Here is a 17025-nt window from a genome sequence, read left to right as displayed (position 1 = left end):
GCGCTATGATGTGCAATGCAATTTTGTATTCCCCACGTCGATTTATTTCATCGTTTATTTGCTTTTTAAATTGTAGAAGACACAAATTTGAGTGAGAATCTGAATTTTGTCAGACTTTTACTTTTTGCTTTATTTCTAGTATTAGTTTATGCACAGAGCTGACGTTTGACACAACAGACAGACCTTTACGAAATTCGTCTTGAAGACCAACAATTATAAACTTAAATTTGTGTTACTGTCTCAAAACTTATTTAGCAACTCTCCTTATGTACAGCTGTTTATAAAAAGCATATTCAGCTATTAAAGAAGCCCAACTTATCAATATAAAAATAAACATGCCTGTAGTGTAGTTATTGTGTTGATTTATAAACAGAAAAAATTAGTAAGATTATTTGTTTTGTTAAAATTTTAAAAACTTACTCGGAATTATATGTTGCAAAATTTATCAAAAATTTGCATTATAGTATTTAAAGTTTTCATTTATTATTCCACTATTAAAAACACCTATGACACTAAATACCTGTTATTAGGAAAATTATTATAGTTGTTAAACCTTCCTGATTGGAAACAAAGTCTTATAATAAAAATAATAGTTTTAAATAACATTTTTCAATACATATATCTTTGTCGATAACAGTTTTTATATAGCATGAATCATTTTTCAATGATATTTATGTGGATGGAACCTAATTTTTTTAATAATAGTATGTTCTTTTAATGGCATTGTCATTGGTCATGTAGACTTTACACTAAGTACATCCAGATTATAAAAAATCTATATTGGAATCAAACAGCCCACATGAAGAATGGACATATGGTGAGTGAAAACGTAACCATTTTGAGAGGGGTTAGACATGGCTGTATTCTTTCGCCACTGCTTTTCAACCTGTACATGGAACAAATATTTCTAAAGGCACTGGAAGAGTACAACGAGGGCATCAAGATTAATGGCGTACCAATAAGTAATTTTTGATATGCAGATGATACTGTTATACTGGCCGATAATACCGAAGATTTACAGATGATGCTAAATAGAGTAAATACAACTGGCAACCAATTTGGACTGAAGATCAATAGAAAGAAAACTAAATTTATGGTGATCAGTAAAAAGAACATTCAACATATCGACCTGAATATTGAAGCCGAACGTATTGAAAGAGTACACCGATTTAAATATCTGGGATATACAGTAAATGATAAGTGGAACCCAGATGTAGCGATTAAGATCCGAATTGAAATAGCAAGATCCAAATTCATCAAAATGAGAAAGCTCTTAAGCAACCGCCACCTCAGTGTTAATCTCCGATGGCGCGCCACGAAATGCTACGTACTCTCTACGCTACTTTACGGAGTTGAAGGGTGGACGTTAACAACAGCAACTATAAAAAAGTAAGCGGCTCTAGAAATGTGGCTGTATCGACGCATACTGAGAATACCTTGGACAGACAGAGTGACCAACACAGAGGTATTAAGACGAATGGGTAAAGATGTGGAATTGTTAACAACTGTTAAAATGAGGAAAGCGTCATACCTGGGTTATGTGTTTCGTAATGATAAGTACAGTCTGCTACAGCTTATCGTGGAAGGCAAGATTGAAGGTAGAAGAGGTTTGGGCAGAAAGAAAAAATCCTGGCTGAGAAACTTTAGAGAATGGTTTCAAATACCAGAAGCTGCGAACATAACACATGCGGCACAAAACAAAGAAACCTATTGTTTGATGATCGGCAACCTTCAGTAGAAGACGACACATAAACAAGAATGGCATTACCTTGATTATTTGTTAAATCTACATAAGGCATCACAAGAAATTAAACAAAAATCATTAAAACGTGTTTATTAATAAATTCACTGTATAAAGTACGATAATATTATATTCCGCACTATTCCGAAAACTTGATGAGCAGCGCTGATTGACACAATAGAGCAGTAAAATGTTATACATAAAGATCTTGTAATAGATATCTTCGTTTGCTTGATTTACTAATAAAGTTATCAGAATTTAACGGTAAACCGGTCTCCATACATGGCTTTTACTTTACCTACTTGTTTTGTGCACCAAGTTTTATTTTTTACTTTCTTTCTAAATATTACTCGATTATGTTTACAGTAAATTAAAATAATTAGGTAATTTAAATAAATATTTGTAAATAAATTTATTTTGATTGTCTATTTTAGTTCGTCTGAAACCGTATATTGAACTACATCAGTTAAATATTTTAATTTAAAGCTTAAGCACGGTGCATTTCAATAATTTTACATAAAAAATTAACTTATTTTTAAAATATTAATTTAAATGGGATATATTATATTTAGCCCATACACTAATTCAGTAAAAAAAATGCACTTGAATACTATAGCTTTAAATAAGCCTTAACTCTAGGATTAATAATGCAGTTTTGGTTACCAAATTTTTCGCAGTCCTCAAGCGTTATTTCCTCTTGAAGGATTTCGTCAATTCCCTGATATTTACCGTTCTTCCGGTATAGAAGAGGATGCGTCTCTCCCATCACTTCCACATAATAATTTCTTCTTTTAATTTTCGCAACTATTTTATGAGCTATTCTGCTAAGGCTGCTGTTGAAACACATCACTTTAAACATCAAATAAAATAATTAGTATGCAAAATAACCATCTTAAAAACAAGAAAAAAATAAAACTTTAATCGCTTTACAAAAGAGATATTGAATTAGTATAAATATATCGTAGTTTCTAGACAATCGGATTTTTAGCTAAGAAACCAGCTACTTAGCCAAGTAGTACTCCTTAAACTAATAAAATTAAATGTCTTTGTCCCTCTTTTCTATACAGCCGAAAAAGCCACTTTTATAGACAATTTTGAACGTTGAAATCACCTGCGAATTCAGAAGACAACATTGTTCACCAGATAGAAACGCTATAAAGTCTCTGAGAACATACCCCGGAGCTGACATAAACTCAAACCATAATCCATTAGTAGGCGTAATGCAGATAAAATTGAAGAAGATCCAAAAACAAACAAATATACCACGGTTTGATGTCTCAAAGATAAAAGAAGAACCTATACGTCAGAGCTTAAAACAAGAAATAAATGATAACTTAAAGAAAATCAAACAAGACGTGATAAAAACAACAGATGTTAATGACAAATGGAACATGGTACAGAAAACTTTAATAAAGGCAGGAAAAAAGCTACTGCAGATAAAAATAAGAAAAAAACAGAGATGGATGACTTCAGAAATCTTAGATCTAATGGAGGAAACATAAAGGCAGGAGTAAGGCAAAATACAAGGAACTACAGAGATTGATAGGAAAGAAAATAAAAGAGGCCAAATCCACCTGGCTTGCTAATCAATGCAGTGAAATAGAGGCATATGCTAAACAGTATGATAGCTTCAACATGCATAAGAAAATAAAGGAAATGACAAATACACTGAGAAAAACAAAAGATGCCCTTCTGAAAGACGCAAATGGAAAAATCATTATAGAAATTAAAGAGAAATTAAAAAAATGGAAGACATACATAACAGATCTGTTTGAGGATAATCGACAAGAACCGGAAGAAATCTACAGCGAAACGGGGCCAAAGATCATAATAGAGGAAATCGAACAAGCAATACGAAACGCAAAAAACGGAAAAACTGTAGGTCCAGACGAAATACCTGCGGAACTACTGAACTGTCTAGACGATGAAACTCTACCTGTACTTCTGGACCTATTTAATGAAGTATATAAAACTGGAAAAATCCCACAGGAATGGTTGGTGTCCACCTTTGTAGCAATACCAAAAACAGTATATGCCAAAGGTTGTTCAGACTATAGGACAATATCACTAATAAGCTATACCCTCAAAATATTTCAAAAGGTGATTCATGGAAGATTATATAGAAAACTAGAAGATGATATGGATGATACTCAGTTTGGGTTCCGCAAGGGACTGGGAACGAGAGAGGCATTGTTTGCTTTTAATGTCCTCTCTAAAAGATGCTTAGATATGAACTTAGATATTTATTCCTGTTTCATCGACTTTGAGAAGGCATTCGACAGGGTCCGACATGAAAAACTAATAGAAATACTGAGAAATAAAGATATAGACAGACGAGACTTACAAATCATTATCAATCTGTATTGGAATCAAAAGGCCAATATAAAGATAGAACAAAAGTCCGAAAATATAGATATAAAGAGAGGAGTAAGACAGAGCTGTGTTCTGTCACCATTACTGTTTAACGTGTACAGTGAAGCCATATTCCAGGAAGCAATAGCGGATCTGGGTGATGGAATCTCTGTAAACGGAAGAATAGTAAATAACATAAGATTCGCTGATGACACCGTTATAATGGCAGACACCCTGGAATCGCTACAAGAATTGGTAAATAGAATTAACGATTATTGCATTAGATACGGACTAAAAATAAATAAGACCAAAACTAAATTTATGATTGTCTCAAAAACGCAATATGGAAATGAAAGATTGATGATAGAGCAAACCCAAATAGAAAAAGTAGAGACATACAAATATCTGGGAACCTGGGTTGATGAAAAAAATGACCAAAGCAGAAAAATCAGAAGTCCGAATTGAAACCGCAAGGCAAGCATTTGTGAAAATGAAGACAATGCTTACCAACATAGACCTTCAGTTGCATCTCAGATTGGGGGCTCTAAGATGTTACATATTTTCTATCTTACCATACGGAATGGAAGCTTGGACGTTGAAGAAACAACACATAAGAAAAATAGAAGCGTTCGAAATGTGGTGTTACAGATGAATATTAAAAATTCAGTGGGTTCAAAGGATTACCAATGTTGAGGTACTACGACGTCTAAATAAGGAGTTAGAAATTATGAACAGCATAAAAAGAAGAAAACTAGAGTATTTGGGTCACATAACCAGAGGAGAAAAATATGAGCTGCTGAAAATTATTATGCAAGGAAGGATCCAAGGAAGAAGAAGCATAGGAAGAAGACGCATCTCCTGGCTGAGGAACCTTACAGAATGGTTTAACTGTAGTTCACTACAACTTTTTAGAGCAGCAGCCAACAAAGTGACCATAGCCGTTATGATATCTAACCTCCGATAGGAGATGGAACTTTAAGATGAAGAAAAAGCCACTTTTATAGACAATTTTGAACGTTTTGGTCTATAAAGGTGAAATCTTCAGTTTTCTAAACTAGCGTCATACAATTTACCTGCCTACTTTTTATAAATCTGAAACTGAAGCAGTTTTAAAAAGTTTTTGAAAAATCAGTGTCTCAAAATTTTAAGACAAACCTCTGCAACTTCTTTTTTTGGTAGCTTGTGATGTATTATAAAATAAATAAAACATGCACCACTCCGTTTAAGCAACATTTTTCGAATTTGTCAAAAAAAATGGTTGAAAATTTAACAAAATTTCAGCTATAATATGAACATATTTTTCGATTTTTTCATGACTCTTTTTACATAGGTGTGTCTCAATATTTTTATAAAATAGCTGATATTAAGAAGTTGCATTTAAAAGAGCATAGGCGCAAAATTTCGAGCCAATGCTTTTTAAATGCATTAATTTTTTTCGAATCCTGAGAAAACTAATAAATGTTTTTGAAAAATTTAAACGCAGAATGAAAGATTACATTATTACAGAGGGCCGAAAGTCCCTAAGAATAAACAGAAAGTTTCTTTTGAATGAGTTTTAATTTGAAATTAAAAAACACACTTAAATTTCTCTTCTTTGTCACCTCTGTATCTTATTAAAATAAACATCATAGAAGTTTTCAGGGACTTTCTGCCCTCGGTAATAATGTAATCTTTCATTCTGCGTTTAAATTTTTCAAAAATACTTATTAGTTTTCTCAGGATTCGAAAAAAAATAAATGCATTTAAAAAGCATTGGTCCGAAATTTTGCGCCTACGCTCTTAAGTTTTGAAAAAAAATTTGTGGGTCATTACGAAGCCGAGATACGACTATTTTAATTCTAAAAAATAATGAAAATTAATAAAAGAGAAAAAAAAATTAATATTTTTCAAATTGCCTTAAATTTCTATTTTTATTAAACAAGTAACATGGAATAAACATTGAATATATTATGAGCATTTTCTTTAAACAAAAAAGAACAATGTGAAGCACCCGTTCTATGAACATTTCAAATGTCAGAAAGGAAAATAAATGACGTTCTTATTGCATATAAAAAATTATTACAAACTAACTTAAAAACATCCAGATTTAACACAAAAATACACAAAACAAACAAAATTATCAGCAAAAATTAGTATATATTTAGGGATTCTACAGTATTCACTGCCTTCCCTCGCTCAACCGTTTCCATCTCTCTCTGTTGTTCCATTCTCCATCGTTTACTCCTCTCTTACTCATGGCGTTGTCTACTTCGTTCCTCCAGGATTTTCGGGGTCGTCCTCTTTTCCTCCTTCCTATGGGGCTCCATTCGGTTATTCTTTTTATCCATCTGCTGTCGCTAGCTCTTCTTACATGTCCATACCACTTTAGTCTTTTTTTTTCTATATATGTTAGTATGTCTGTTTCTATTGATGTTCTTTGCTTTATTTCGTCATTACTTCTCCTATCCATTCTTGTTACTCTGCAGCATCTTCGCAGGCAGTCCATCTCTGTTGCTATTATCTTACTGCTGTTTTTCTTGTTTATGATCCAATTTTCGGCCCCATATGTCATAATACTTCGCACTAATGTTTTATAAATCTGCGTTTTTGTCTTCATATTTAGGTGTCTATCCCACCATACTGAGTTAAGTTGTCGGATTGCTGTTCTTGTTTGTCCTAATCTTTGTGTAATTTCTTCCTCTGTTGTTGCCTTTTTCGTGATTATAAACCCCAGGTATTTGAATTTATCCTTTCCTTTGATTGTTACGTTGTCATCAATCTGTAGATCTTCTATGTCTTCTTCACTTGTAGATAGGTACTCTGTTTTCGCGAGGTTAATATCTAGGCCAGCCTTGGTATATTCTTCTTGTAGTTTCTTCATCATGTAGCTGAGGTCGTCTTGGTCTTGTGCAATCACTACTTGATCGTCTGCAAAACTTAACGTATATAGGTATTCGTTCCGTACCGGTACTCCCATGCCTTCGCATTTTCTTTTCCAAAAATTAGTTTAGTATAATTTTTATTGATAATTTTGTAGTGATAAGAATAATAATATAGTACATTAAATGTGAAAAAATATTGTGTAATTAGCAAAAGCAACAGTAACATTTTTAATACCTCGGTAGCAAAGCCATTTGTCAACTCTGGCTGTGCTTTTTTTAACGCATATTGCAAGGCCAAGTTTAACAGGTTAAGCACCAAGGATTTTTCACCAAAATGTTCCCTAGGGCCAAAGCAATATTAAACAAAATTTTAACATTTAATCCGCAATTAAATCGAATCCCCACCATTTGAACCATTTTTTGTTAACAGTTTTTAAACAAAATAGAGCGGTCACCGGTGTCCGCTTTGGCCTGGCGCGAACTACGTATGGACACCGGTGTTTGCCATGGCCCACCGGAGACATTTAAAACGAGCCATATTCATCGAGGTGTCAGATGACGCGACGAAAAAAAATTGTACAATTTCTAGGTTTACTGGGCTACATGAGAATAGTGCGAGTGAATTCCATTCAGGATTATTATTCAACGAAGTGGATGTTGCTCCTAATTTTATGAGCCGCAACCGATTTAAGTTACGTTTGAAAATGTGGCAATTCTCAGATAACTCTAAGTGCTAGAAGGAGACCGACTGTATAAAGTGTAACCATTTATAGACCAAATCATAAGCAACTATCAAAAAATATTTACACCAGGGAAAACATTTTGAATCGATGAAACCATGGTACCGTTTCGGGAACGTTTACTCTTCAAGCAGCATAATCCACAAAAGTGCGCTATAAATATGGCATTAAAATATTTAAATTATGTAGTCAGAATGGTTATACGTGGAACCTAAGTGTATAATTGTCGCGAGGTCTTTTAGGGTCTGGTAGAATTTATGCAACTGATAACTGGTACACAAGCCTTCAATTAGAGCACAGACTTTTGGATATCAACACCCATTGACAAAAAGTTTTGGTTTTATCTACCTTCCATAACGCTGAAATGGTCCAACTTCAACGTCGGGGAAATAGTATTCAAAAACCGAAAGCGGTAATTGATTACAATTCAGGTAAAGTCTCCATTGATTTATCCGATCAGATATCGAGTTACAGTACGGCGTTGCGACGAACTGTCCGTTGGTAAAAAAATAGTTATAGAAATTTTATTAGGTACTTCAGTTGTTAATGCCCATTTCATATACAAGGAGGCCGAACTGACTAACATATTCATAAATGATTTTCGATATGCAGTTATTGAAGAATTGTTAAAATTTGATGGCGGCCAGTTTTATGAACGTACACGTCATGCAAAAGTAAACCTCAATGCTCACGTATTTACAAAATTAGACTGCAAGGCCCGTGAAAATAGACGGTACTGCAATGGATGTTACAAGAGAAAACAGGATGAACTGATAGATAAAAATAAAGTAAAGATAGTAATAACGTACTGTGCTCAGTGCGAAAATAGTCCTAGGTTTTGTCTGGAATATTTCAATTTATTTCACAAAACTGATTAATTTTTTTAAAATAAGTGTACATATTATGTACATACCTTTAATGGATATGTATTCCTATAGCTTATTTGTTTAATACATTTTTTTATCAAGTGTAGGTATTCTTATTTCTATTCTTAATGAAAGACCTCAAGTTGGTTTTTACACTATATTTTTTTAATCGGAATTGCTACACAGAACCTGGCTCAACATTTTATATTGCAGGGACATAGCGGACACATTCCTATGATAAAAACCGCATAAAATCTTGTCTTGGCGGCCGGGTAAGGGTGATGAAAAATTTAAAGTCAAGAGGATACCGGTGTCCGCCGTGGCCCAGGTGGCGACTTTCAAATCGGACACCCGTGTCCGCCATGTCGCTTAACCTGTTAACAACAAATCGGCAAAAGGATCTCCTTGTCTATACGAAAAAGTGTTGACTTGCAAGTTTTCGAAATAATTAGGAAAAGAAAACCAAAAAAGACCTGGTAGAAGACGCTTAAGCAGGGCATATAGGTAAAGGGGTTTAATATAGATATGACCCAAAATACAATCGCATAAAGAAATGTAATGGAAATGAAAGCGCAAGATAGTAGAAGATCGAGAGGTATAATAGTGGATGCCGCGAAGACTTACTTCGAGTTGTAAGGTTAGTCAACCAGAATAAGAAGAATTAGGGAAGCCGATCTGGCATAGGGATAAAGACAGAGAATAAGAGATATGATGTTAGTTATTACGTTTGCTATTATAATAATAAAGTATACTTACATAAAATATATAAAGAATATAACACGACTAAAGCAATAGCTTCACTAAGTAGAATTGTGCCATCTTCTACAACTACAATTAAAGCAACTACTGCAAAACAATACATTGTACTATCACGGGTGATGGGCCACCATTCAATATCCATTGCCTAAATTAAAAAAAAAAACTTTGTAACTTTTGTTTGACTTGTTTTTGAAAATTATTAAAATTAAAAAAAAACATTTTCAAGTTCATTTTATATCACATTTATTTATATTTTTTATATTTATATATTTATATATATATATATATATATATATATATATATATATATATATATATTTGTATTTTTTGTATATTTAAAATTAATAAATAATATTTACTTAATGTAAGACAATTTTTAGTGGAATATTAAAAAAGTAAATAAAAGCAAGAGCAAGTCTTTGTATTTTTTGTATATTTAAAATTATTAAAATTAATAAATAATATTTACTTAATGTAAAACAATTTTTAGTGGAATATTAAAAAAGTAAATAAAAGCAAGAGATCTTGGCCCCTATCTTTAATGACATAATTTCATTATGTATTTAGTGGTTAAGTTCTCCGCAGTCGAATGTAAGGTCACTTTTATTTTATTTATGTATACATGGTTTACATGGTACACATTGATTGCTTCAAGTCTTATTTAGATTATGCTAGAAATTTTCGTGTTTTAACCCTGCTGTTCCGTTCGAATCAACTATGCAAATGTACTGTTCGGGTCAATATGACCCAACTATGGTTTACGGTCCTTAATCAAAATAAAATAAGCTAATGGTGCTAAACAAAACTTTATTAACAAAAAATTATTATGTTGCTAATGTTAATTAAACCTTATTTACAAAAATGTAAGACATTTTTTTCTTTCCCAGAAAAGCCTAAGAACAAATATCTACAAAATTTAATTTTAATTTACAACTGGGGCAGTAATAAAAAGAATGGGTTTTACAAATATGTTTGTGACATCCACAACATAAAATCTTATCGTGTCTTCTTATCGTTTTTAGAGCAAAATTACAGCGTGCTCGTTTAGCAGGCGGAGTTGGATTGTTCATAGACGATTCACTAGAATTTCCATCTGATCTACTCGCTTCTGTTCGTGTTTTTTTTACCAGTTCTTGTGAGTCTTTAGTTCTTGGTAAATTTTTTCTGGAAAAGATAAGTGGTTTCATCAGTGTTTTTCCCAATTCCTCAAGAAAAATTCGCCGTTTTGTAAGTTTCTTGGTGTTCCATTGGGGATTTATTGATGTCCATAAAACGATCGCGTTGTAGGCAGAAATGTCCAGCATATTATAAAAAACAATCATAGGGCAGCGATTTGTCTTCCTCTTACATGTATATGTATCAATAAGCTGATCTAGAGTAACCACTGCTCCCTTACTGAAATTGTAATCTAAAATAATTTGGGGCTTTTTTTCATTTCTGTCAGTAATAGCCTTATCATGATGCGAAGTACTCATACGAATAACATTTTTATTCTTTTTAGGAATATAGTTAACAACAGTGGTATCTTGCGTGAAGTAAAAAGACGAAGTATGAACTTATTTATTCGCAATTTGTGCTGGAAGCTCTGGCTTATTTTTTCTTATAGTCTCTAGCATTGTATTTTTTCTTTTTAGAAGAAGTTGTCCTAAATTCTATGATGTAAAAAAGTTATCACAAGTAATATTGTGGCCTTTCAAATCACTACACAAGTCGCACACCACACGCATTCCCTGATTCCGTTCTGGCGCGGCACCTGCTTCCTTTCCTGTATAGATCTGCAATTTTAGAGCATACGAACTTTTACTGTCACATAAAGCTCAAATTTTTATGCCATATTTCGCTGGTTTGCTTGGAATGTACCGATTGAAGGGACAGCGGCCTCTAAAGGCAACTAATTGCTCGTCGACGGTAACATTTTCATTAGGGTTAACAAATTTTGGTCATTTTCTACCCATTATTCCCAAATTTCACGTAATGCAGCAAGTTTATCAGTACGTCTCCTATCCTGTCTAGTAGTCTTGTTATCAAAACGTATTACTTGCGAAATTTTTGTAAATACTTCCAGGGACATTGTGGCTCGAAATACACTACGACCCGTTTCTTTATTCCACAAACTTTTAGGTGATTCGCCATGGGACTTAAAAACTCCAGCTAACAATAAAAGACCATCATCATCATAGGTGGCTCGACAATCCGTTGTGGATCTTGGCCTGCTCACAAAGAAGTCACCACTCCTGTCGATTCCTGGCAACTACCCTCCATCTTCTAACCCCTAGAATCTGTAGGTCTTCTTCCACGTCATCAATCCATCTCATTCGTGGTCGTCCTCTGCTTCTAGATATAAAAGACCAATGTATGCTTAAAAACCAATTTCATCCAAGTCTTTCCAGTTGGTTTCAAAAAACGCTGTCCTTCCATGTTGGTCATATTTAGAATTTGGTTTGCAACTATGTCAGAAAAGAGTACGTCAAATGAATTTCTGATGCGCTCATCACTCTCTGACACGTTCGAAAGCTCGCAAATCTCATCTTCGGTTAGCGTTCTTCGATGCGACATTATCAACATGCAAACATGGAGTGAAATTTAAAATGTAAAATGTAAATAAATGCGCTTGGCATATCAGTGTCCTACCAGCCTGACAAACTGTTAGAACATATATACAATACTGCCAACTAAACATAAGTACACAGGTAATTTTTAACGGTTTAAATACGTGGGTCATATTGACCCGAACGTACTATAGGTAACAATTTTATCAAAAAATCAGGAAGTTGATTGTTTATCTCTTATGCAATTAAAAGACCTCATAATAGGTAATAAAGTCACGAAACACCAAAACGTTACGCCGCGTAATAATTTGCAAAATAAGAAATAAATTTTTTTTGGGTCAAATAGACCCGAACAGGACAGCAGGGTTAAAAGTGACACCAGTACCTGTTATGCTATGTTTTTTTAAAACAACCTGGTATTATTATACTTCATCTATTGTATAACAGTTTTTCTAGTAATTAGTATATTATTTGATACCTCCTTTAAAGGCTGAAAAGATCAGAAAATACTAGTCGAAAAATCGCGAGACAAAAAATTTGATGAAATGTTTGTAGTTATTTATTATACTAAAACTTTTCATGTTTAATAATTAGTTTACTTAATAGTTCGTCACTGTTCATTAATATTATTTAGAAAGTAAAAATATTAAAAATTTTACTCAATACGCAGTAACTAGATAGGCAACTTATAACACAGTTGACAACAACTTAAAACAAGCCGCCTAAAAAATTATATTTATAGATTAATTGCTGTTCAAAACGTGCACATAATGATGTAAATAATCGTCACAACGATTCTGCAAATCATTTACCATATTTATTAAGAGTTTATGGTGAAAGTACCAAAAATAAAACATTTAATTTTATATAAGTGATGGATTCGACCGTTACTTGATGGAAATTCATCTTATATAACAATAAAACACTGAAAACTTTTGTTTTCAACACTTCCACAACATTTATTATAAATTATTATCACTACAGCCTGTTCTGCAGAGTGCCTTTTTTAAGTGATCTGTTTTTGGTATAAGTTTACATTTTATAGTCTTTAACTGAATAAGTTGACGTGCGAAGAGAATCATTACATCTAAAATGTTACATTTTCTTGAAATTTGCATAAACCAGAACTACTTTGAATTTAATACTTAAATATATACAAATAAAAGTACAGGACTTATAATGGGTAATCCTCCAAGCCCATTGCTATTAGATCTTTTTATGTTTTACAGGAACTAACAGGCAACTTGACTAATTTTTATCCTATTTTAATCCACTGCATAGTCATATTAAATTTGTTATAGAAACAGAACAGAATCAATCCATAATTTTCTAGTTTTAAAAATTGTACGACAAAAAAACACACATGAGTTCATCGTATTTCATAAATCTACCCATACTGACGCGACTATACACAATTAATCATTCCATCCTACATAACATAAATTGGAAGCCTTATGTTACATAGCCTACCTTATAATGTTACATAGATTAATAGAAATTTTCATGTCAAAAAACAACTTCAAGATAGAATTAAATATCATTTAGCAAATAGCAGTAAACAATGGGCACAGCAAGCAAACTTCTTCTTCTTTCTTCTTTTATGTAGGCTTTACAGCCTGTTTCTTCTTCAATATTAGCCTAATAAGTTGTTTAAATTACCGTACCATTTTTTTCTTGGTCTGCCAATACTTCTTCGTCCATTTGGCGACTTATCTCGTCCTATTCGTACTATCCTATCCTCTGCTATTCTTCAAATGTGTTCGTTCCATTCCTGTTTCCGTTTTGTCACCCATTTATTTATGTTTTCTATATTGTGTGCTCTTCTTATGTTTTCGCTTCTCTCCCTATTCAATAAACTTTTCGCTAATATTCGTCGGAGTATTTTTATCTCTGTTGTTTCCAGTAGTTGTCTTGTTTTAGATGTATCGGGTCTTGTCTCCACCGTGTATGTTAATATAGATCTAATTTCCGCTTTATAGATTCTTGTTTTTGTGCCTTGTCTTAGGTGTTTGTTTTTTCAGATTGTGTCAGTAAGAGATTCCGCCGCTTTAGTTGCTTTTTAGCTTTGTTGTAGTACTTCTTCTTCAACATCTCCGTAAATAATTATATCTATTCCCAGATATCTAAACCTGGCTTCCTGCTTTATTATTTTCCCATCAATTTCGATTTTACATCGTAGTGAATATTTAGATGTTGTCATACATTTGGTTTTTTCTGCTGATATTATCATTTTGTCATAACATAACATAATATTTGGATAACATGATATTTGGATTTCTTTGTTTGCCATTCTGTAACCATGACCTTTACGTACTGCTTGGATTATTTCGTCAATTATTATATTAAAGGGAAGTGGGCTTAACGAGTCACCTTGTCTGACTCCGCTTTGTACTTCCATTTATCGTTGCCTGTATTTGGTTATGTAAATAGATGTTTTCCATGGTTTCTATAATATTGATTGGTATGTTTCTTTTATACAGTAGGTGTAAGACATCTTCGACTTGGATGCGATCGAATGCCTTTGTCAGGTCTATAAAAGATAGATATGCTGGTTATTGTACTCGATGGCCTTTTCTGTGATTTGTCTTAGTATAAACACGGCATCTACTCAGGATCTTCTGTATCTGAATCCTTGTTGTTCATCTGATAAAGTTGTTAGTTTATTGATTTTGTTGGTTATGACTTTTGTAGTAAGCTTAAGTGCGGTGTTCAGTAGATTTATACCTTTATAATTGTTGGGGTCTTCTTTATTTCGTTACTTGAACATTGGTATCATTATGCTGTTTCTCCATGAGTCTGGTATCTTGCAGTGCAATATTAGTTTTTGTATAAGTTTTGTCATCTCCATATTTGTTTGTGTCTACCGTAAAAGTCTCTTTCCATCCTTTTTGTAAACTGTTCCCAGTGTTCATTTTTTGTTCTTCTTACCAACTGCTTTGTTTCATTACATCACATTATTCTTTTATAGTTGTCTCGGGATTCTGAAGTATTTGATGTTTTGTACTTCGTGTAGGCCTCTTGTTTCTCTTTACATTTCTCTTTAATTACTTTTCCGATCCATTGTGTATTGTTTTTATTTCTTTTGTTTTCTATAGTTTGCGTTTTTCTAGAGCTTCTGTTGCTGCTTCTTCAATGTTGTTTTAAATTTTCTTCCAGCTCGCATGTATGTCTTCGATGTCGTCTATTTGTTTCAGCTGTATTTTTTGTACTAGCCTCTTTAGGTACATTTCTCTTGAAGAATCGTTCCACAGTGATTCTACATTAAATTTTTCGTCAGTGATTTCATGTTGAAAATGTTTTGGTGTTATTTTCATTCTTATTTTTGGTAGTACTAACTGTGTTCACTCCCTGCTGAGTTTAAAGTTTGGATATCTAGAATCTGCTTTGGGTAGATTTTTCTATTAGTGATTATAAAATCAATCATAGATTTGTGCCTCCCTGTAGTTTTTAAATGTATATTTATACTGGAGCTTATGGTCGAAAAATGAACAAGCAAACAATAAATAAAATTTTAAATAAAAAACTACAGAAGATAGCTCTTATATTAGTATTTCCACCACCAGAGAAAGAATCCAGTGCCTTCTACTGGCTTACATAATATATAGGCAAGATATAAACAAAAATAGCCAAGCACATAAAAAAAATTTCCAGCTTTTAGAACAAACAACAACTTAGGCAAATATATTAAGAACAATAAGAAAAAAGCACTTACACAGTGGTGTTACAAACTTAAATGTTGCGAGTATCCAAAAACTTACATCGGTCAAACCGGTATAACTATTATCGAACGTAAAGCAGAACATAAAAGGGCTTTAAGTAATAGAAAAACAGATTCTACGTAAGCACTTCACCTTCTAGACTATAATCATTCTTTCAATGACGAATTTTAAATTCTTTACATTCAAAATAAAGGTCTTAAGCTATCTTTATTAGAATGTATGGAAATTAAAAATTACTAATACAGACATATTTCTAAATGACTAACTTGAGACAAATAGTTCTCTCTCCTTAACTATAAAGTGTACTCACATACCAAAAATAGATCACTTGAGAAAATCACTCCGAGAAAAGACGAAACACCTATAGTGATAATAATTTAAAATAAATTTTGTGGAAGTGTTGAAAACAAAAGTTTTTAGTGTTTCATTGTAATATTGTATTTTATCGTAAATCTTTAATAATTTCTTGTAGATTTTTTAAACAATATATTAAATTTACCTAGGTTCAAATTAAACTTATTTTTATACTTTTCTGCTTTAGATTTTGGTAAAAATCGTTTTCTTTTTTTATTTTTTGGCATGTTTAAAATTTCGAAAATATTTTTTAGACTTTTGGTATAATTTTTTGGAAATTATTTTTACCGACACCGGATAGTCCTTTTTTTAAACTTTTCATCTAAAGTTTCTTATCGGCAGTATTTATAATAGTGCTAGCTACCCCTTTGTCTTCTTTATGTGTCACATTAGTGCTAACCGACGTTGACGATCAATACTACAAAGCATTATTGTATTCTGACATCTAGCACATTGTTCTAAGTTTAGTATTTTGCTCTTATCTCTTATTGCTTATTCGTTTTAAACCAATTATTTTTCTCTTGGAATGCCAACCACATTTCTCCATATTGTATAATATATACCTTTAGGTTTCCAACTCATGATTTTTTCATCTATTTTTATTTCTAGTATTTTGTAAAAATTCTTCTTTACCTTCTAATATCCAATATTTTCTACTCCTCTCTCATATTTTCGTTTCACTTCGATTTTAATTTCAATGTCCAGCACAAGCAGCGTATAATTATTAGTTTGCTATTTTATTAACACTTACTATTCTTTACTTCACTATCATTGTGAATATGACATAAACTACTTGCTCCTGCCAATTGTAGTTAGTATTGACTTACTTTACTTTTTAATGTCCGGATCCAAATGTTTAAAGTTTCTCCGAAGAGTAACCGGCGGCACCAATGGCATTGCTTCTGGTATTAGGGGCTGTTTTTGGTATAGTAGGTATTCCAATGTTCTGAACTTCACTGCATTCGTATAGTGAGTCCCATGCGTCGATCTTATCTTAACCCATCTGACTTTTATTTGCCTTGATCTGTTCTTATTCTGTTTGTACACACCTGGTGTGTGCTGCTATGAATATCTTGGCGGGATG

At 32.7% G+C, this 17025-nt stretch overlaps 1 protein-coding gene across 1 annotated transcript in view; it reads right to left on the bottom strand.

Moving 5' to 3' along the window:
• Positions 1-17025, bottom strand: part of LOC140432403 (sodium/potassium/calcium exchanger 5-like) — a 57954-nt gene that overhangs the window by 22744 nt on the left and 18185 nt on the right. The window contains exons 4-5 of the mRNA XM_072520280.1: positions 9317-9464; positions 2405-2590 (exon numbers count right to left, since the gene is read on the bottom strand). Of these exons, the coding sequence (XP_072376381.1) occupies positions 2405-2590; positions 9317-9464 (334 nt within the window). The remainder of the gene's footprint in view (positions 1-2404; positions 2591-9316; positions 9465-17025) is intronic.

This window comes from Diabrotica undecimpunctata, chromosome 1, assembly GCF_040954645.1.
Source record: "Diabrotica undecimpunctata isolate CICGRU chromosome 1, icDiaUnde3, whole genome shotgun sequence".
Classification (NCBI taxonomy): domain Eukaryota; kingdom Metazoa; phylum Arthropoda; class Insecta; order Coleoptera; family Chrysomelidae; genus Diabrotica; species Diabrotica undecimpunctata.
The sequence above is the reverse complement of the archived record's forward strand: the minus strand, read 5'-3'. Positions and strand labels throughout refer to the sequence as shown.